General features: G+C 43.5%; 2 protein-coding genes across 7 annotated transcripts in view; one reads left to right on the forward strand and one right to left on the reverse strand.

Annotated features, from left to right (window-relative positions):
* phyhd1 (phytanoyl-CoA dioxygenase domain containing 1) overlaps positions 1 to 15,411 on the reverse strand; it is a 56,075-nt gene extending 40,664 nt beyond the window's left edge. Inside the window, exons 1-4 of one of the 6 annotated variants that reach the window (XM_073052751.1) lie at positions 15,050 to 15,409; positions 11,802 to 11,963; positions 3,559 to 3,634; positions 1,404 to 1,451 (exon numbers count right to left, since the gene is read on the reverse strand). In XM_073052751.1, the coding sequence (XP_072908852.1) occupies positions 1,404 to 1,451; positions 3,559 to 3,634; positions 11,802 to 11,963; positions 15,050 to 15,076 (313 nt within the window). In that variant the 5' untranslated portion in view covers positions 15,077 to 15,409. Of the gene's footprint in view, positions 1 to 1,403; positions 1,452 to 3,558; positions 3,635 to 11,801; positions 11,964 to 14,867; positions 15,009 to 15,049 lie in introns of those variants that run through there. The other 5 variants (XM_073052752.1, XM_073052755.1, XM_073052753.1 and 2 more) reach the window with 5 other exon arrangements.
* Positions 15,336 to 23,441, forward strand: part of LOC140731232 (kynurenine--oxoglutarate transaminase 1-like) — a 156,845-nt gene continuing 148,739 nt past the window's right edge. Inside the window, exon 1 of the mRNA XM_073052746.1 lies at positions 15,336 to 15,438. The gene's annotated coding sequence lies outside the window, so the exon portion shown is untranslated. The remainder of the gene's footprint in view (positions 15,439 to 23,441) is intronic.

The following is a 23,441-nucleotide window of genomic DNA, read 5'->3' on the forward strand; positions in this document are numbered from 1 at the left end:
AGTACAAGATAAGCTATCACCCCAACTTTACCCTGGTTCTTATCTGGAAAGACATTCTGGGTTTTTACTGCATTGATACTCTGCTCGTGTGCAGTGGTACATTTTATTAAACCTTTTTTATAAAATAAACTTTTCAGAGTGTCCAAATAAATAGGAATTTGTCAATTCTATTATGTATTTTAACTTACCCCACTAATGTTCCTAAATCAAACAGACACATGTTGAAAATGAAGAACATGAAACACCAAAAAGGCTTTCCTGCCCCATGCAGAATTACTTAGTCCTTCTACTCATCTTAGTTTTCTTGGGCTAAAGACTGAACAAAACAATTGTGCACCCCCCCCCCCCCAATCATCTAATGATAAACAGCATATCCAGACACATAACACAACAACAAATAGGAACAGGAGTAAGCCATCTGCCATTCAATAAGATCATAGCTGATCTGGCCATGGACTCATCTCCAACTACCCACCTTTTCCCCATAACTCTCAATTTCCCTACTATGAAAAAAAAATCAATGCAAACTTGTCTTAAATATATTTACTGAGGTAAACTCCACTGATTTATTGGGCAGAAATACCAGATTCACCACTCTGGGAAAGGCACTTCTTCCTCCTCTGCATCCTAAATCTACTCCCCTGAATCTTGAGTCTATGTCCCCTAGTTCTAGTCTCACCTGCCGGTGGAAACAACTTTCCTGCCTCTATCGTATCCATCCTTCTCATAATTTTATGCTTCTACAAGATCTCCTCTCACTCTTCTGAATTCCAGCGAGTACAGTCCCAGGTGACTCTCTCGCCCCCTCATAATCTAACCCCCTCACCTCTGGAATCAACTTGGTGAACCTCCTCAGCACCGCCTCCAAAGCCAGTATATCTCCTTCATATAAGGAGACCAGACTGCACGCAGTACTCCTGGTGTGGCCTCACAAGTACACTGTACAATTGCAGCATAACCTCCCTGTTCTTAAATTCAGTCCCTCTGGCGATGAAGGCCACCTTTCCATTTGCCTTCTTGATAGCCTGCTGCTCCTGCACTCCCAAGTCCCTCTGCACAGCAGCGTGCTTCACTTACCATTTAAATAATAATCTGCTCTTTCATTTTGCCTTCCAACATGGACGACCTCACATTTACCAACATTGTACTCCATCTACCTGACCCTTGCCCACTCACTTAACCCATCTATATCTCTCTGCGGACAGTTATCTGTGAAACACACAGCAAGCCCTTTCAAATCAGAAATGGCTGTAGTTTGAGCTTTTTGCTGATATTTATATCTACAAATTTCACAGAAGTTTTAACTAATCACTTAGGTTCCTTTGCCAACATGGTTCTACATCTGACACAGTGAGTGCACAGTCAATACATCCCCAAGCCGCATTAAAAAAAATAAACTTTACCATGACCAATTTTATTTATGGATTTTTCTTTTGGTCTTAGAAAATCACCTGAATGAAAAGAAAAACCAAGAATCAGTCACATCGTGGATGATTAAAATACACACTAAATCAGCACTGTTTAGACTTCAACCAGTGATGAGAATATCTAGGTGGTATTGAAGTTCCTGTGTCAACAGCTTGAGCCCATGGCAGAGGCACCATAAATTGCTCTCCTGCCTGTGGTTTGGCGAACAGGAAATAAAATCCAGCAAATCACTGTTTTGTTCACCTTCAGTGACTAGAGCTGGAGGTCATCGGTTGAAGGTGAAAGGTGAAATGTTTAAAGGGAACATTAGGGAGAACTTCACTCAGAGGGTGGTCAGGGTGTGGAATGAGCTGCCGGCAGAAGTGGCAGATGCAGGTTTGATATATCAACATTTAAGAGAAATTTGGATAGGTACATGGATGGGAGGGGTATGGAGGCCTATGGTCCAGGTGTGGGTCAATGGGCTTACACAGGTTCAGCACAGACTAGATGGGCCAAATGGCATGTTTCTGTGCTGTGATGTTTTATGACTCTAGGACTCTTACTGAATGTACATAGCTATCAAGAGGCCTGAACCACTTTAAATACTTCTTGAACATGTGGTGATATTATTCAGTGTTAGAGTCTGCATGTCAGATGGTCAGGGGTAAGAAACTGTTCATGGTGCAAGACTCAGAAATAATCTGTGACTTCAGCAAAGGTTAAAAGAAAATACCATGAACTACAGAACAGTGATTGTACAACTATTTTGGACATCTAATACTGCTCAACAGACTATAGACAACAACTCTTCATCTCAACTTCCATACTTATTATTTATTTATTTATTATTATGAATTGAATTGACTTTATTACTTACATCCTTCACATACCTGAGTAGTGAAAATCTTTATGTTATGTCTCTGTCTAAATGTGCTATTTATAATCATTTGTAATAAATAGTATGTACAACAGGACAGTTAATATAGCATAGAAATACAATTATATCAACGTGAATTAATCAGTCTGATAGCCTGGTGGAAGAAGCTGTCTTGGAGCATGTTGATTCTGGCTTTTATGCTATGGTACTGCTTCCTGGATGGTAACAGCTGGAAAAGTTTGTGGTTGGGGTGACTTGGGTCCCCAAAGACCCTTCAAGCCCTTTTTACACACGTCTCAGTAAATGTCCTGAATAGTGGGAAGTTCACATCTACGGATACCCTGGGCTATCCACACCACTCTCTGCAAAGTCCTGCGATTGAGGGAAGTACAGTTCCCATACTAGGCAGTGATGCAGCCTGTCAAGATACTGGTATGTACAGACCATGTGAGATCCTCAGTGATGTGTATGCTGAGGAAGTTAAAGCTGTTCACCCCTCAACCCAAGATCCATTGACGTCAATTGGGGATAGCCCGTCTCCATTCCTCCTGTAGCCCACAACTCCTTAGATGTTGTGACATTAAGGAAGAGGTCATTTTCTTGACACCACTCACACCAGGATCCAGGTTAAGTGCCAAATTGATGCAGTCTTTCATTGATCCTATTATGGATTTATGAGGATGCACCCAAGAAAATGAGTCTCAAGGTTGTACATGGTGACCTATATGTACTTTGATCTTTGAGCTGGCAGCTAAGATTCACACTTGTTGGGTTCCTGAACATGGGAGCTCTAACTCCAGGAGTTTGCTGCTCTAAGTGCCAGCACCGTATGGGCACTCAACGAGGATGGCACTCCAGGAATTCACCAAATGGCAATCTCTGATAGATGGAGGAAAACAATCACCCCTCAAATGAGTAGTTAAGTGGGGCAAGAGGAAGTCAAGTAGACTCTTGTAGGTATGAAATGGACAGAAACTGCACTGATCCTGAAATACTAAGTAAGCGCTTGTACAATTAAAAAAAACCAATGTAAATCTCTTTCACAACAAAGCACTTTAAAGTTCTGAAACTGTGGGCAAAACAAAAACAAGATGCCATTTCATTTATGGTAACTCAAATAAAAAAAGATTAGCTTTCTTTGTCATGTATGTAATAAGAGTGAAATGACTGATTTGTATCCTATCAGTGAGGATTGTGCTAAGCAGATCTCAAGTGTATTAACACACATTTTCATTGTGAATTACAATAACTTGAATAGAGGGTCACATCACCTTTGCTGTCAATCACTCCGCGTTCAAAGAAGAATCGAATTTTGTCCCCACTAGTCAGGAAGTAATCTGTGCTTCCCTAAGAAAAAGGTGTATATATTACTTTAATATCAAGACTTCATTACAAAAAGTATGAAGAGATTCACCTTACAAACTTTAACTGGATTACTCGCCTGTTTTGGTTGAGACTATTTAGGAATGCATCAAGACCAACAAATAAAAGAAAATTTATTCTTTATGGCCCTGAAAAGTCAGGACAATTGGACTACAGATCACAAGAATTATTAAGTGAAAAGTCAATATCAGGAAAGGTAATTGGAATAAATCTCCCAGCTGTAATACAAATGCTCAGGATTTTCAAAACACAACAATAGAGAGCTGAAAAAAATATAGGAAAGGCAGTAATTCTCTGAATGGTAATTTAATCACTTCAATTTTTATAATAAGTACTAAATTTCAGATATGAGCAGCTTTCAAGGAGGTGAATTCCCTGCTTTACAGGAAAGGGGTCAGGTTTGGCCTCTTGTATCCTGCCTGGCTCCAGGTCATCCATGAAGTTAAAGAGCATTATTTCGATACACCAGAGGCGGCCAAAGAGTTTTACCATCCGCGCTGGGGAGAAGAACGAGAAGAGCAATGACTTTTTTTTAGGTTATTCATGCAGCAATGAAGGGTCCTCCTGCCAAGGCAAACTGTTAATTTTCACAATTTACTTTTGTTCATTTTTTTCCAGTTTAGTTTGTGGAATGTGATCAGGTCAAACTGCTGTGCTGCGGAATCTGATGAACAAAAACTTTGAACCAGCAAAATGTAAATACTTGGGATTTGTATCTCTGGCGTTTAGTTTCCTAGTTTTTTTGTGTTTTTAATGCTTTACTTGACTTGTGTTATCCTTGGCCTATATATATTAAAGGTAGAATAAGTGAGTGTACAAATTTTAAGGAGGGAAGCCACCCTAGATTAGATTGAAGGTTTGGTTGTATGGGGAACGCTTTGACAGTTTTTTGTTTGGTAATGCCTGTGATCATCCTCAGTTGGGGAGGTAGATCTAGGTTTCGGGGGTTATTTTTTTTTTGTTTGTGTAAAGGGGTGGGGGGAGTGTTTTGGGGGATTACCATGGCAGTTTATTCTTTTGTGTGTTACGGATTGGCCAGATTTTATTTTCATTGTGCGTTATTGTGTGCAGCTTGTGCCCTCACACTGTTTTGGATTGTGGGCCCTGTGTGTCTTTTGATATGAGTGCTGCTGATGGAGGCCACCCTGTGAGGTTTATTTCTTGGAATGTAAAGGGGCTCAATGGTCCTGTTAAAAGAACTAAAGTTTTCTCTCATCTGAAACAATTAAAAGCAGATATACTCTTTCTACAAGATAGATAGATAGATACTTTATTCATCCCCATGGGGAAATTCAACTTTTTTTCCAATGTCCCATACACTTGTTGTAGCAAAACTAATTACATACAATACTTAACTCAGTAAAAAATATGATATGCATCTAAATCACTATCTCAAAAAGCATTAATAATAGCTTTTAAAAAGTTCTTAAGTCCTGGTGGTAGAATTGTAAAGCCTAATGGCATTGGGGAGTATTGACCTCTTCATCCTGTCTGAGGAGCATTGCATCGATAGTAACCTGTCGCTGAAACTGCTTCTCTGTCTCTGGATGGTGCTATGTAGAGGATGTTCAGAGTTATCCATAATTGACCGTAGCCTACTCAGCGCCCTTCGCTCAGCTACCGATGTTAAACCCTCCAGTACTTTGCCCACGACAGAGCCCGCCTTCCTTACCAGCTTATTAAGACGTGAGGCGTCCCTCTTCTTAATGCTTCCTCCCCAACACGCCACCACAAAGAAGAGGGCGCTCTCCACAACTGACCTATAGAACATCTTCAGCATCTCACTACAGACATTGAATGACGCCAACCTTCTTAGGAAGTACAGTCGACTCTGTGCCTTCCTGCACAAGGCATCTGTGTTGGCAGTCCAGTCTAGCTTCTCGTCTAACTGTACTCCCAGATACTTGTAGGTCTTAACCTGCTCCACACATTCTCCATTAATGATCACTGGCTCCATATGAGGCCTAGATCTCCTAAAGTCCACCACCATCTCCTTGGTCTTGGTGATATTGAGACGCAGGTAGTTTGAGTTGCACCATATCACAAAGTCCTGTATCAGTTTCCTATACTCCTCCTCCTGTCCATTCCTGACACACCCCACTATGGCCGTGTCATCAGCGAACTTCTGCACATGGCAGGACTCCGAGTTATATTGGAAGTCTGATGTGTACAGGGTGAACAGGACCGGAGAGAGTACGGTTCCCTGCGGCGCCCCTGTGCTGCTGACCACCGTGTCAGACCTACAATCTCCCAACCGCACATACTGAGGTCTATCTGTCAAGTAGTCCACTATCCAATCCACCATGTGAGAGTCTACTCCCATCTCCGTTAGTTTGTGCCTTAAGATCTTGGCTGGATGGTGTTAAAGGCACTAGAGAAGTCAAGGAATGTAATCCTCACAGCACAACTGACCCCCTCTAGGTGAGAGAGTGATTTGTGCAGCAAATACGTGATAGCATCCTCCACTCCCACCTTCTCCTTATACGCAAACTGAAGAGGATCCTGGGCGTGCCTGGTTTGTGGCCTCAGATTCTGTATTATCAGCCGCTCCATGGTTTTCATAACGTGCGACGTCAAGGCAACAGGTCTGAAGTCATTCAACTCCTTTGGTTGTGGTTTCTTCGGTACCGGGACAAGAGACACATTTAAGAGTGGAAGACCATAACAGACTCCGTAAAGCATGGATTAGTCAGGTTTTTCATTCCAGATTTAATAGTAGGTCCAGGGGAGTGGCAATATTAATCACCAAAAGAATGCAGTTTACACCATCTGAAGTAATCAGTGACCCTAATGGTCGCTTTATTATAGTCTCTGGATCTCTCTTTCAGATACCTGTCATTTTGGTAAATGTTTATGCCCCTAATTGGGACGATGTCCACTTTGCAAATAAGGTTTTGTCATTAATACCTAACCTGAATACACACCAGCTAATCTTTTCAGGAGATCTGAACTGTGCTATTGACCCACTGCTTGATAGGTCTAGCTCGAGAGGAACATCTTCTGGTATGGCAAAGGCCTTCTCGATGTTTATGAAACAAAATGGTTATATAGATCCTTGGAGATATTTGAATCCATCAGTTACGCAATTCTCTTTCTTTTCTCATGTTCACCACTCCTATTCCAGGCTAGACTATTTCTTTATAGATAGCTCCTTCATACCAATTATTAGACAAATTGAGTACACTGCTATTGTTATATCTGATCACTTGCCCGTGAAACTGGACCTATATTTTCCTTTAAACATTAGAGAGCGGCCTCTGTGGAGACTTAATCCCCTTTTGCTTTCCAATGAGAAATTTTGTAGTTATATATTGGCTAACATTGACACATTTTTCGAGACTAACAAAACTGAGTCGGTATCATACTCTTTACTTTGGGAAACTTTAAAAGCTTACTTGAGGGGTTAAATAATATCTTATACTTCACATGCCAATAAAGAGCGTAGGAAGGAAATGCAAGTGTTATCACAATCTATTTTGGACCTGAATAGGCAATATTCTGAGGCACCCACTGCAGAATTATATAAAAGCCGGGCTGATTTGCAAGTGAAGTTTAATCTTATATCTACAAACCTATCAGAACAATTAATTCTTAAGACGAGTAGCCTCTATTATGAATATGGTGACAAGGCGAGCCGGCTTATGGCTCATCAGTTGAAGCATCAAGCTGCATCACGACTTATTCCCCAGATAAGAGACACGCACCAAAACTTGAAAAGCAATCCAAAAGAGATTAATAACATCTTTGCAACTTTTTATTCCTCTCTGTATACCTCAGAGTTTCCCTCAGATATAACAAATATGGAACGCTTTTTAGATAATTTGGAAATATCAACTTTTGAACCAGAGGAGGTGGAGAATTTAGATCGGGCTCTTGGGCAGGAAGAGATTAATAATGCCATTATGGCTATGCAGAGTGGTTAAGTCCCCAGGTCCTGATGGGTATCTGATAGAAGTTTATAAGAAATTTAAGGATAAGCTCATACCGGTTCTTCTAGAAGTGTTTCAGGAATCTTTGGAGAATGGTTCCTTACCCCCTACTCTTCCACAGGCATCTATTTCACTTCTTTAAAAGGACAAGGACCCGACTCAATGTGGATCATATTGCCCCATCTCACTTTTGAATGTGGATGTAAAAATTTTGGCTAAAGTGCTTGCGTACCGTTTAGAACGCCCCCTTCCCAAGATAATCTCAGATGATAAAACAGGTTTTATTAAAAATCACCATTCTTTTTTAATATCCGTCGACTGGCCTTTAGCATGTATCACTCACCTTTAGCGTATATACAGACGAATTATTTTCGATCTGACTATTTCCCATTAATACATGGCACTCGCCAAGGCTGCCCATTGTCCCCTCTTCTTTTTGCAATTGCAATTGAGCCTCTTTCTGTTGCATTTAAGTCAACTACATTATTTCAAGGCGTTAGGAGAGGGGACATGGAACACCGTGTATCCCTATATGCTGACGACCTCTTACTTTATGTTAGCGACCCTGTAGGTAGCAGTCCTGCTATCGTGTCATTATTAGATAGATAGATACTTTATTCATCCCCATGGGGAAATTCAACTTTTTTCCAATGTCCCATACACTTGTTGTAGCAAAACTAACCACATACAATACTTAACTCAGCAAAAAATATGATATGCATCCAAATCACTATCTCAAAAAGCACTAATAATAGCTTTTTAAAAAGTTCTTAAGTCCTGGCGGTTGAATTATAAAGCCTAATGGCATTGGGGAGTATTGACCTCTTCATCCTGTCTGAGGAGCATTGCATCGACAGTAACCTGTCGCTGAAACTGCTTCTCTGTCTCTGGATGGTGCTATGTAGAGGATGTTCAGAGTTTTCCATAATTGACCGTAGCCTACTCAGCGCCCTTCGCTCAGCTACCGATGTTAAACTCTCCAGTACTTAGGTCAATTTGGAGCCTTCTCTGGCTATAAACTGAACCATCAAAAAAGCAAATGCTTTCCCATTAATAACTTGGCCCTACAGATCCGACAGGAATCTTTGCCTTTTCCTTTATCTCAAGATGGTTTTGTATATCTAGGAATACAAATACATTACTCCCTCTTTTACATCACTGTTTCAAGCTAACTTCAGGCCTCAGGTTAGCCAAATGAAGGCTGATTTTGAGAGATGGCACAGTTTACCCCTTACTATAGCTGGGAGAATTCAATCAGTGAAAATGACGATACTTCCCAGATTTCTTTATTTGTTCCAGTGCTTGCCAGTTTTCTTACCCAAGTTATTTTTCAAATCAGTCGACCAAGCTATAACCTCCTTTATTTGGGAAAATAAGGTCCCAAGGGTTAATAAGTGCATTCTCCAAAGAGGTTGTGACGTAGGTGGAATGGGCCTTCCTAGCTTTATTCATTATTACTGGGCATCGAACATTCAAAAGGTATTATTCTGGCTTCACCGGCCAGATATAAACTGGCGCCTGCTTGAGACACGGTCTGCACTCCTCGTCTCTCCCAGCTTTAGTGTATACTTCCTTGCCATTGAAATCCTCTCAATTCACATCTAACCCGGTCGTAATCCCCACCCTCAATTTTTAATCAATTTCTCTGCCACTATGAGTTCACATCAGCTTCAGTTTTGGGTCCCATTCATAGAAACCATTTATTTCTTCCATCCACACTCCATTCAGTTTTTAGAAAATGGGGTTTGAATGGTCTTCTGCGCATTAAGGATTTGTACACTGGTAATATATTTGATAGTTTTGATAACCTGTGCAGTAAATATGGCCTTCCACATAATCATTTTTTAAAATATCTGCAGATTCGCCACTTTGTCAAGGAAAAATTTCCCTTTTCCTGATCTACCACCTGCTATATTGTGGGAAAAACTCACTCTTAGCTTTAATAATAAAGGGCTGATCTCTGCTCTATACTCTCAGCTGATGTCTTTGGAAGTTCAAGATTTAAACAAAACTAAGACTAGGTGGGAGGATGACCTTGGTATGGATCTGGCTGAGGAATATTGGGCAAAAGCATTGAATAAGGTTCATTCCTCGTCATCATGTGCTAGACTGGGGCTCATACAATTTAAAGTTTTACACAGGGTGGTGGTGGCATCTGTCAGTCTCAAGAGGATGCAGGCCTGGGCAGGGTTGTATGGGAGACCGGCAGTTGCCCAAGCTGCAGGCCTTCCCCTCTCCACGCCACCGATGTTGTCCAAGGGAAGGGCACTGGGACCCATGCAGCTTGGCACGGGTGTCGTCGCAGAGCAGTGTGTTGTTAAGTGCCTTGCTCAAGGACACAACACACTGCCTCAGCTGAGGCTCGAACCAGTGACCTTCAGGTTACTAGTCTGATGCCTTGCCCACTAGGCCACGCGCCAACACAGGGTACATTTAAGTAAAGCCAGGCTTGTTGACATGTATGCCAGGACACACGCTGGCTGTGACAGGTGTTCCTTCTCTCCGGCTGGTTTAGTGCATGCATTTTGGTCTTCCCCTCGGCTTGATGGCTATTGGGCACTGGTTTTTAAAATTATCAGTGAGGTTTTGGGGGTGACACTGAGACCTTGCCCGCTTATAGCTGTATTTGGTGTGGTGGATGATGCTTTGGGTTTAAATGCAAACCAGTCGGATATCGTTGTATTTACATCGCTTTTCGCCCGTAGGAGAATCTTGCTGGTCTGGAAATCTGCCATTCCCCCATCTGCTGCTGCTTAGTTAGAGGACGTAATGTTTTTTCCAAAATTAGAAAAGATTAAATTCACTTTGAAGGGGTCTGTGAAAAAGTTCTATTCGAAATGGGGACCTTTCTTGTCATATTTTGGGAGTCCTAAGGAATTACCTACTAGTTGAGGGCATCTGATTGTACTTGGGAAGTTGCCTCTCTTTTAACATGCATATGGTTTACCTCACAGGGTGGCTAATGAATTGTAATATGAGTATATTCTGGATTATCTGACATGTTGTGGATGTGTGTGGGCCTTCATCTTGAAGTAGTGTGGGGGTATGGCTGTGAAATGTCCGTACTTGTATTTGTGAATTGTTGTATTGTAAATACATTAGATGCCATGGTTTGTTTGGGGAGGGAGGGTGAGGGGAGGCTTGTTTACGGGTAAGATGTAAAAGCAAAATGGAGGAAAACATAATCCATTATGTATTCTGTATTGTGTCATTCCTTCAATAAAAAAAAGAAAAAAATAGTTCCCTTGTACAAGATGCACACTTGACTTCACAATCTACCTGGTTATCATCTTGCACCTTGCTATTTACCTGCACTGCACTCTCTGCAGCTACGTTCCACATTTTTGTTTTACCTCCTTCTACATCAATGTATTGAATGATGATATGATCTGTATGAACAGTATGCAAAAACTTGGTTATCACTGAATTATGGTACATGTGACAATAATAAACTAATTCCAATAAGTGTATCATCTAAAGAGTGTCCTATAGCAAACTATTGAGTCACCTCTCAGGCTTGAGACTTCTACCATGCAGAGTAGAAGGGCCAAGGCATACAGGAATACCACCAAGATCCTCTCTGCATCAATCATCATCACGAAGCCCAAGTCCTCGAATTAATTATCCAGCAGTGCTTTGAGAATGCCCTCACTATAGGGACTACGTTGAATCAGAAACAGACAGACAGACATATTTTACTGATCCCAAGGGAAACTGGGTTTCGTTACAGTTGCACCAACCAATAATAGAGTAGAAATATAGCAAAATAAAACCATCAATAATTAAATAATAATAAGCTAATTATGCCAAGTGGAAATAAGTCCAGGACCAGACTATTGGCTCAGGGTGTCTGACACTTCGAGGGAGGAGTTGTAAAGTTTGATGGCCACCGGCAGGAATGACTTCCTATGATGCTCAGTGTTGCATCTCGGTGGAATGAGTCTCTGGCTGAATGTACTCCTGTGCCTAACCAGTACATTATGGAGTGGATGGGAGACATTGTCCAAGATGGCATGCAACTTGGACAGCATCCTCTTTTCAGACACCACCGTCAGAGAGTCCAGTTCCACCCCCAAAACATCACTCATTCTCAGGAACATTTTAGATAGATAGACACTGCTTTGGCAATATAATGATTTTTTAAAAAAAAAAATACACACAAAGCATTAAGGTGCAAATACAATAGCCAGTTCTCATACAACAACCTGTGTTTTAATCTGCTCTGCTTCCTGAGTTGAGAATTCAGTATGAAGATGGCAAGGGACATCCATCTCATCAATAATCTCTGATATCCGTGCTCTCAGAGAATCACATTCCTCCACCGTGATAAAACCTTCAATAGCAACAAAGCCATCTTTCCTAAACTAGAGATGAAAGAAAGTCAAATTAGTTCAGAATTTGCTCATTAATCAGAGAAATAAGTGGTCATTTTGCCTTAGTGAAGACATTCCCAGAAGATCCAGGTCATGTTTTTAAATCTCAGTATTAAGATTTCAATATACAACTTTCCCCACATATTTGAAGCACCAGAAGTATATGTAGCTGTGTCATTTATCAATTGTATTTTGGACAATTCAAAGAAAAGGAGTCAACATTTATATCTCAACCAATGCATACTATACAGTTCAAAAGCAAAATGCTATAGATACTGGAGAACTAAAATAACAAATACTCAATTTCTGCTCAGTGAAAAATAATCTTTTATCAGAACTACTTTCTGCTTCTTCCCCCTCAAGTTTTTTTTGCCTCCATCTAAAAAGGGAACTTTCTTTTCCTATTTCTAATAAAAGGCTAATACCCCAAAGTGTTAATTCCATTTCTCCGCTTGACCCCACTGGGTATTTTCTACATTTTCTGTTTTATTTCAGATTATCTAGTTATTTATCTAAATTTGCAGAATCTCAGAATCAGGTTTATAATCACTTACATCGGGACGGGTGAGTCCTGGGCTGGATGTCCTGTTCACTTAAGGAAGGTGAAGCGTCTGCCATTGACTCTCCTTTCCGGGTGTAGTGATTGCCGCAAGAGGCCACTCACATATGACCCCTCCCACACTACTGTGCCCATAGCAACACCTTAACACGGCATCCCTGTTCTTACCGAGTTCGCCACGTCATGGCGCGACTGAGAGTTTAGTGGTATAACTGGGTGGGCGAGCTGGGCTTATCAGCCTAGGCGAAGGACAACTCTGATTCCAAACCCAGGTAGACCACAAGACCAAAGAGCAGAATTAGGCCATTCAGCCCATTAAGTCAGCTCCGCTATTGCCCCGCCGCAGCTCGCTGTACGTTGCGGGGCGTCCCCCGGTCTGAAGAGTGGAATCGGTCTGTGCGCGCCTATCCTCACGCCAAACCTCCACAGCGCAGTCGGCAAGAAAAGTCCACAGCGTTGGAGACAGGGCGGAACGCGAGAACCAATGAAGACCATGGAGCGGCTGATAATACAGAATCTGAGGCCACAAACCAGGCACGCCCGGGATCCTCTTCAGTTTGCGTATAAGGAGAAGGTGGGAGTGGAGGATGCTATCACGTATTTGCTGCACAAATCACTCTCTCACCTAGATGGGGTCAGTTGTGCTGTGAGGATTACATTCCTTGACTTCTCTAGTGCCTTTAACACCATCCAGCCCAAGATCTTAAGGCACAAACTAACGGAGATGGGAGTAGACTCTCACATGGTGGATTGGATTGTGGACTACTTGACAGATAGACCTCAGTATGTGCGGTTGGGAGACTGTAGGTCTGACACGGTGGTCAGCAGCACAGGGGCGCCGCAGGGAACCGTACTCTCTCCGGTCCTGTTCACCCTGTACACATCAGACTTCCAATATAACTCGGAGTCCTGCCATGTGCAGAAGTTCGCTGATGACACGGCCATAGTGGGGTATGTCAGGAATGGACAGGAGGAGGAGTATAGGAAACTGATACAGGACTTTGTGATATGGTGCAACTCAAACTACCTGCGTCTCAATATCACCAAGACCAAGGAGATGGTGGTGGACTTTAGGAGATCTAGGCCTCATATGGAGCCAGAGATCATTAATGGAGAATGTGTGGAGCAGGTTAAGACCTACAAGTATCTGGGAGTACAGTTAGACGAGAAGCTAGACTGGACTGCCAACACAGATGCCTTGTGCAGGAAGGCACAGAGTCGACTGTACTTCCTTAGAAGGTTGGCGTCATTCAATGTCTGTAGTGAGATGCTGAAGATGTTCTATAGGTCAGTTGTGGAGAGCGCCCTCTTCTTTGTGGTGGCGTGTTGGGGAGGAAGCATTAAGAAGAGGGACGCCTCACGTCTTAATAAGCTGGTAAGGAAGGCGGGCTCTGTCGTGGACAAAGTACTGGAGAGTTTAACATCGGTAGCTGAGCGAAGGGCGCTGAGTAGGCTACGGTCATTTATGGAAAACTCTGAACATCCTCTACATAGCACCATCCAGAGACAGAGAAGCAGTTTCAGCGACAGATTACTATCGATGCAATGCTCCTCAGACAGGATGAAGAGGTCAATACTCCCCAATGCCATTAGGCTTTATAATTCAACCGCCAGGACTTAAGAACTTTTTAAAAGCTATTATTAATGCTTTTTGAGATAGTGATTTAGATGCATATCATATTTTTTACTGAGTTAAGTATTGTATGTAATTAGTTTTGCTACAACAAGTGTATGGGACATTGGAAAAAAGTTGAATTTCCCCATGGGGATGAATAAAGTATCTATCTATCTATCTAACTCTTCTTCCCTCCCGCTCCTGGCAAGCGAAGAACCAGGAATCATCATCTTGTGAAATTTGTTGATTTGCAGCAGCAATACAGAGCAAAACAAAATATTATAAATGACAATAAGAAACATATTAAAATTAAGTAGAGCAAAAGAGAACTTTTTTTTGCGAAGACAAAGCCGGCTCTGTATTTAGCTGCTTTAAATGTAATCTATTGCGGTGAAACGGTTGGATTGATACTTTATTAATTGACGCTTTGTGATCTAGTTATCACTTGCAAGAGCAACATTTCTTTCCATCCCTGGGTAGGTAAGAGTCAACAACATCGATGGGTCTGGAGTCCCATGAAGGTTAAACTGGAGTTTAGCCAACAATCCAGATTCGCATCGAAGCATACAGTACTGAGAAATACTTTAAGTTAACAAACACAACGCAAGGATGTGATGGGGCAGCTTGCAAGTATCACCGCGCACTGCAGCGCCATCATATCATGCCCAGAATGTTCAGCAGGACAAAACAGTCACCACAGCAAAACAAGACCCTTTCCTACCCACACGGGCAGTCCTCCAATCCCAGGACGAGTCGCCTCCAGGAAAATCAACGAGTTTTTAGTTACACCCAGTCCTCCGGCCACTCTTCTCTGCTGAAGCAGTGCCTCGCCCTTTCTGCTGATAAATACGGCCAATGTTCATCGCTGCCGAATCAATCGCGAAGCGCGCGGGTGTCACTCACCTCCGCAGAGAGTTCGTCTGTAAGCATGTTGTTTCTTCAGAGTGAAAACCTGCCGCTGTCTGTCCACACTCCCTGAGCAACACACACACACGCAAAATGCTGGAGAAACTCAGCAGGTCAGGCGGCACCCACGCAAAAAGAGTAAAAGGTCAATGTCCAGGACCATCATCAGGATTGACAAGGAATGAGGTCGAGGTCAGAATAAGAAGGTGGGAGGAGGGGGAATGAAGTTCATGGTGGCAGGTGATAGGTGAAACCGGGGCAGGGGGAGGGGTGAAGTGAAGAGCTGGGAAGTCGATTGGTGAACGAGATAACCAGCCGGAGAAGGGGGAAATCTGACCGGAGACCATGGTAGAAAGGGAGCAGCTCCAGGGGTTGGCGACGGGCAGGTAAGAAATGAAGGTGTGAAGAGAAAAACAAATGAGGACTGATAAAGTGGGGGGCGGGGGAAGGGGTGAATAATTACTGGACGTTCGCGTAATCGATGTGCACGCCACCAGGTTGAAGGCTACTCAGAAAGAATGTAAGGAGTTGCTCCTCCAACCTGAGTGTGGCTTTGTCGTGGTAATCGAAGAGGTCGTGGACTGGTGTATCAGAATGGGAATGGGGATGACAATCGAAATGGGTGGCCACTGGGAAATCCCACTTTTTGAGACGGAGGCGTGGTTAAGTGATCTGATGGTGGTTAGTTCGAGCCTCAACCGAGGCAACGTGCCTTAAGCAAGGCACTTAACCAGACACGTTTATAGCGGCAGTTGGTACAGTATGGACAAGACAAGGCAAGATAGAGCGAAGGTGCTTGATGCAGGGTCTCCCATGTATATCTGATAGATATACAGGGGTCCTGGAAGGACTGTCTGGTGCCCTGAATGGCAGTGAGGGAGGATGTGTAAGGGTAGGTGTTGCACGTTCCACTTGCAAGGAGGGAGATGAGTGGGGAGGGACGAATGGACAAGGGATTCACATATGGAGTGATCCTTGCGGAAAGTGGAAAGTGGGGAAGGGAGGGGGTGGAAGGGAAAGATGTGCTTGGTGGTGGGATCCCATTGGAGATGAGAGAAGTTATGGAGAATTACATGCTGGAAGCGGAGGCTAATGGGGTTTTAGTACTTGGTCAGGTTTTCTTTATGGGCAGGATACTACACGCGAGTCCACCTCGTGAAGGCTGCTCGAATGTCTGGCTCAGAGACTGAAATCACAGGATCATCGGAGTTCACGAAGTGTGTCAAAGGTTCCGGGGATAAGCAGGAAAATGGGGTAGAGAGGGATAATATATTAGCCATGATTGAATGGTGGAGCAGACTTGATGGGTGAATGGCCTAATTCTGCTCCAGTATCTTATGACTCCCTCCAACATTTTTTTAAATGCCAAATATCAGCTATCTGTAGTCTCTTGTGTCTTCTATCAATCAGCTATTTGTTATCTTGCATTGTCACACGGTGCCGCACATATTCAGGAAGGGAATATTTGGAAGTTTGTATCTTCTCATTTAAACTTTCTCATGTTTCCAATTCATGGAATCTCCTGTTCTTTAAACTTCCTGCCCTTCATGGCCTTGGGCGTTCATGCTACTCAAATCTTTTGATTTCAGCTGTAGTACCAGTGCATTGCCAATGAAAGGAAGTGATAGATTTTACTCAATAATTACTTTTTCTCAGCATATAAAGACAATAAACAATAGGTGCAGGAGTTGGCCATTCGGCCCTTCGAGCCAGCACCGCCATTCAATGTGATCATGGCTGATCATCCACAATCAGTACCCCGTTCCTGCCTTCTCCCCATATCCCTTGACTCCGCTGTCTTTAAGAGCTCTATCTAACTCTTTCTTGAAAGCATTCAGAATTAGCCTCCACTGCCTTCTGAGGCAGAGCATTCCATAGATCCACAACTCTCTAGATGAAAAAGTTTTTCCTCAACTCCATTCTAAATTGCCTACCCCTTATTCTTAAACTGTGGCTTCTGATTCTGGACTCCCCCAACATCGGGAACATGTTTCCTGCCTCTAGCATGTCCAATCCCTTAATAATCTTACATGTTTCAATCAGATCCCCTCTCATCTTTCTAAATTCCAGTGTATACAAGCCCAGTCGCTCCAATCTTTCAACATATGACAGCCCCACCATCCCGGGAACCAACCTCGTGAACCTACGCTGCACTCCCTCAATAACAAGAATGTCGTCCTTCCTCAAATTTGGAGACCAAAACTGAACACAATACTCCAGGTGTGGTCTCACCAGGGCCCTGTACAACTGCAGAAGGACCTCTTTGCTCCTATACTCAACTCTCCTTGTTATGAAGGCCAACATGCCATTAGCTTTCTTCACTGCCTGCTGTACCTGCATGCTTACTTTCAGTGACTGATGAACAAGGACACCTAGATCTCATTGTACTTCCCCTTTTCCTAACTTGACACCATTCAGATAGTAATCTGCCTTCCTGTTCTTGCCACCAAAGTGGATAACCTCACATTTATCCACATTAAACTGCATCTGCCATGCATCTGCCCACTCACCCAACCTGTCCAAGTCACCCTGCATTCTCCTAACATCCTCCTATTTCACACTGCCACCCAGCTTTGTGTCATCTGCAAATTTGCTAATGTTACTTTTAATCTCTTCATCTAAATCATTAATGTATATTGTAAATAGCTGCGGTCGGTCCCAGCACTGAGTCTTGCAGTACCCCACTAGGCACTGCCTGCCATTCTGAAAAGGACCCGTTAATCCCTACACTTTGTTTCCTGTCTGCCAATCAATTTTCTATTCATGTTAGTACCCTACCCCCAATATCATGTGCTCTAATTTTGCCCACTAATCTCCTATTTGGGACCTTATCAAAGGCTTTCTGAAAGTCCAGGTACACTACATCCACTGACTCTCCCTTGTCCATTTTCATAGTTGCATCCTCAAAAAATTCCAGAAGATTAGTCAAGCATGATTTCCCCTTCATAAATCCATGCTGACTCGGACCGATCCTGTTACTGCTATCCAAATGTGCCGCTGTTTCATCTTTTATAATTGACTCCAGCATCTTCCCCACCACTGATAAAGGAAATGGAAATAAGTGAATATCGAAGAAAGAATGAGTATTCAGTAAGATTATTAGACAATGCTAATTAAAATAATGCCATTCAAGTATAACAGATGTCCAAATGTTGGACGGAGGGAGATTGAAAATCTGATTGAGTGGTGCCACAACAACTTCTCACTCAAAATCAGCAAAACCAGAGAGCTAATTATTGACTACAATAGGAAGAAATTGCGGATTAGAAGTGGAGAGAGTCAGTAACTTAAAATTCCTGGCCATTATCACATCAGAGGATCTGTCCTGGGACCGGCATATAAATACCATTTCAAAGAAAGCACAGCAGTGCCTCTGCTTTTTCAGAAATTTGCTTTGATTTGGCATGTCATCTTAGCCACTTCATCAGAAGTGTAAAGTAGGTAGACCAAATATGAACCATATTTGATTGGGGAGCTTAAGATAAAGGAACCCTTAGGAGATAGTGATCACAATATGACAGAATTCACCCTGCAGTTTGAGAGGGAGAAGCTAATGTTAGATGTATCAGTATTGCAGTGGAGTAAAGGGAATTACAGAGACAAGAAAGAAGAGCTGGCCTGAACTGATTGGAAGAGGACACTAGCAGAGTAGCTGGGAGGTGATAGGTGGAAGAGGTAAAGGAATGAAGAAGAAGAAAGAATATAGTTAGAGAGAACAGTGCTTCCAGATGAGGTGACCCTTAATCTACGAGTTTGTCAGTGTTATCTATGTTATCCGGTGCGGCCTCCTCTGCATCGGTGAGACCCAACACTGAATGGGGGATTACTTTGTTGAATACCTTCACTCTGTCCACCATAGCAGGCAAGAGTCCCTGTTGACCCCCCTTCCAATTTGACTATGATGAGGCCAAGTTCAATTGGAGAAGCAACAGTTCTTATTCTCACTGAGTAGCCTCCAATCTATGGCTTGAGCATCAATTTCTCTGACTTACAGTAATCTCTCCCCTCTGTTTTTACTCCTTTCCCCTTTTCCGGTCCAGTTACCCTCTGTCCTGATGAAGGTAATTTTGAGTAATCTCGTGATTACTGCCTGTGCCACGTGACAGTGAGTATAGGAATTGTGTGTCATACGGTAGGCGTTGGGAACGGACCCAAATGCAAGACACAGACACTGAAGTACCAGGGAGAGGACTAGGTGTATCAAGAAAGCAAGGGAAGTGGGGAAGAAATGACGCTGGACAAGACACAGGCCCTGGACAAGACTAGGAGACACGGCATGGGCTAGGACTAGAGTAGGAAAGTAGGATCTGGATGAGGAACTGGGAACTAGGCACTAGGAACCTGGACAAGGACTCCAAGCCAGAGACTGGACAGGGACCCGGAACCTGGGTCTTGACTCGGGCTCGGTCTCCGGATCCAGGTGAGGACCGGACGTGGCAAGGCAGCAGGACTGGGTGTGGGGGCAGGATGCAGAACTCCAGGGCTGGACGAGGACTTGAAGCTCAAACTTGGTCTTGATCGAGGGAGAGCAGGAACGAAGAGCCTAGGTCGAGGGAGAGCAAAGCAGAAGCGGGGAGAGGTGTAGCTGGACACGGACACTAGCCCTGGACGAGACCAGGACTCAGGGCCTAGGCTACGACTTGGACTGGACTGGAACCTCCTCAGAGCCTTGGACATGGACTGGAGCACAGGAACACAGAACACAGAGCCGAGAACCCTTCTTGGGAACAGGACGTAGGGCCGGGGCTTTACATAGAGTCAGGACCCCTCCTTGGGGACAGGACATTGGGCCAGGACTCATACATGGACACTAAACACAGGGATACAAAGAGACAGTTCCAAGCTCAATGATAGTTCCTTCTGTTGGTGTGGCAAGGCTCTGGTCTCACTCTGGCAGCTGAACTTGATGGTGATACAGGCGAGGACGCAGGCAAGGTTGCCGGCAGGGCTTCAGGCCGGGCTTCAGAGGGAAGGAAGGGAACAGTCCAGCCTCAGGGTAATGGCAAGAATGGCCTGACTTACCCCCATGGAGGCAAGGACAGGATACCAACAAGACAAACCAACCACCACACTTGAACACAGGGCCACTTATATTCCAGCCTCAATATGAGAATCAGGTGCCTGTGATTAAGCCCAACTGAAACAACGGACAGCCAGAAGACCCAGAGTCCGGAGTCCACGGACTGGATCGTGAACCGGAAAGTGGACTTTGCGGACTGGACCATGACAGAGTGAGGTGGAGGATATAAGCTTGGCTGAGGGATTGGAGCAGGTGGCAGAGATTCAGATTTCTGGATCACTGGGACCTCTTCTGGGGCAGGTGTGACCTGTACAAAAAGGACAGGTAGCACCTGAATCTGAGCGGGACCAATATCCTGGCAGGGAGGTTTGCTAAGGCTATCGAGGAGAGTTTAAACTAGAATTGCTGGAGGGTGGGAACCAAACTGAAGAGACGGAGGAAGGGGCGGTTGGCTCACAAATGGGAAAAGCTTGTTGACAGTGCGAGAGGGAGGATAGGCAGGTGATAGAGAAGGGACTGATGGTTTGAGATGTGTCAATTTTAATGCGAGAAGTATTATGAATAAAGTGGATGAGCTTAGAGTGTGAATCAGTACTTGGAGCTATGACGTTGAGGCCATTACAGAGACTTGGATGGCTCAGGGGCAGAAGTGGTTACTTAGAGTGCCAGGCTTTAGATATTTCAGAAAGGACAGGGAGGGAGGCAAAAGAGGTGGGGGCATGGCACGGCTGATCAGCTATAGTGTCACGGCTGCAGAAAAGGAGGACATCATGGAAGGGTTGCCTACTGAGTCTCTGTGGGTGGAGGTTAGGAACAGGAAGGGGTCAATAACTCTACTGGGTGTTTTTTATAGACCACCCAGTAGTAACAATGACATTGAGGAGCAGATCGGGAGACAGATTCTGGAAAGGTGTAATAATAACAGGGTTGTCGTAGTGGGAGTTTTTAATTTCCCAGATATTGATTGGCATCTCCCTAGAGCGAGGGGTTTAGATAGGGTGGAATTTGTTAGGAGTGTCCAGGAAGGTTTCCTGACACAATATGTAGATAAGCCTACAAGAGGAGAGGCTGTACTTGATTTGGTATTGGGAAATGAACCTGGTCAGGTGTCAGGTCTCTCAGTGGGAGAGCATTTTGGAGATAGTAATCACAATTCTATCTCCTTTACTGTAGCATTGGAGAGGGATAGGAACAGACAAATTAGGAAAGTGTTTAATTGGAGTAAGGGGAAATATGAAGCTATCAGGCAGGAACTTGGAATCATAAATTGAGAGCAGATGTTCTCAGGGAAATATACGGCAGAAAAGTGGCAAATGTTCAGAGGATATTTGCATGGTGTTCTGCATAGGTACATTCCAATGAGACAGGGAAAGGATGGTAGGGTGCAGGAACCATGGTGTACAAAGGCTGTTGAAAATCTAGTAAAGAAGAAAAGAAAAGCTTACAAAAGGTTCAAAAAACTAGGTAATGATAATGATAGAGATCTAGAAGATTAAAAGGCTAGCAGGAAGGAGTTTAAGAATGAAATTAGGAGAGCCTGAAGGGGCCATGAGAAGGCTTTAGCAAACAGGGTTAAGAAAAAACTCCAAGGTATTCTACAAGTATGTGAAGAGCAAGAGGATAAGACATGAGAGAATAGAACCAATCAAGTGTGACAGTGGGAAAGTGTGTATGGAACCGGAGGAGATAGCAGAGGTACTTAATGAATACTTTGCTTCAGTATTCACTATGGAAAAGGATCTTGGTGATTGCAGGGATGACTTACAGAGGACTGAAAAGCTTGAGCATATAGACATTAAGAAAGAGGATGTGCTGGAGCTTTTAGTTGGATCAAGTTGTCCGGGACTGGACAAGATTTTCTACAGGCTACTGTTGGAGGTGAGGGAGGAGATTGCTGAGCCTCTAGCAATGATCTTTGCATCATCAATGGAGATGGGAGAGATTCTAGAGGATTAGAGGGTTGCAGATGTTGTTCCCTTATTCAAGAAAGGGAGTAAAGATAACCCAGGAAATTATAGACAGTGAGTCTTACTTCAGTGGTTGGTAAGTTGATGGAAAAGATCCTGAGATGCAGGATTTATAAACATTTGGAGAGGCATAATATGATTAGGAATAGTCACCATGACTTTGTCAAAGGCAGGTCGTGCCTTAAGAGCCTGACGAATGTTCTGAGAATGTGACTAAACACATTGATGAAGGTAGAGCAGTAGATGTAGTGTATATGGATTTCAGCAAAGCATTTGATAAGGTACACCATGCAAGGCTTATTGAGAAAGTAAGGAGGCATGGGATCCAAGGGGACCTTGCTTTGTGGATCCAGAACTGGCTTTCCCACAGAAGGCAAAGAGTGGTTGTAGACGGGTCATATTCTGCATGGAGATTGGTGACCAGTGGTGTGGCTCAAGGATCTGTTCTGAGACCCCTACTCTTCGTGATTTTTATAAATGATCTGGATGAGGAAGTGGAGGGATGGGTTAGTAAATTTGCTGATGACACAAAAATTGGGGGTGTTGTGGATAGTGTGGAGGGCTATCAGAGGTTACAGTGGGACATTGACAGGATGCAAAACTGGGCTGAGAAGTGGCAGATGAAGTTCATCCCAGATAGTGTGAGGTGGTTCATTTTGGTAGGTCAAATATGATGGTAGAATATAGGATTAATGGTAAGACTCTTGGCAGTGTGGAGGATCAGAGGGATCTTGGGGTCTGAGTCCATAGGACACTCAAAGCTGATGCTCAGGTTGACTCTGTGGTTAAGAAGGCATATAGTGCATTGGCCTTCATCAATTGTGGGATTGAGTTTAAGAGCCAAGAGGTAATGTTGCAGCTATATAGGACTCTGATCAGACCCCACTTGGAGTACTGTGCTCATTTCAGGTCACCTCACTACAGGATGGATGTAGAAACTATAGAAAGGGTGCAGATGAGATTTACAAGGATGTTGCCTGGATTGGGGATCATGCCTTATGAGAATAGGTTGAGTAAATTCGGCCTTTTCTCCTTGGAGCGGCAGAGGATGAGAAGTGACCTGATAGAGTTGTATAAGATTATGAGAGGCATTCATCATGTGGATTGTCAGAGACTTTTTCCCAGGGCTGAAATGGCTAACTCAAGAGGGCACAGTTTTAAGGTGCTTGGAAGTAGGTACAGAGAAGATGTCAGGGGTAAGTTTTTTATGTAGAGAGTGGTGAGTGCGTGGAATGGACTGCTGGTGATGGTGGTGGAGGCAGAAACAATAGGGTAATGAATAGGTACATGAAGCTTAGAACAATAGAGGGCTATGTGTAACCCAAGGTAATTTCTAAAGAAAGTACATGTTCGGCACAGCATTGTGGGCTGAAGGGCATGCATTGTGCTGTAGGTTTTCTAT

This window comes from Hemitrygon akajei, chromosome 7 (assembly GCF_048418815.1).
Source record: "Hemitrygon akajei chromosome 7, sHemAka1.3, whole genome shotgun sequence".
Classification (NCBI taxonomy): domain Eukaryota; kingdom Metazoa; phylum Chordata; class Chondrichthyes; order Myliobatiformes; family Dasyatidae; genus Hemitrygon; species Hemitrygon akajei.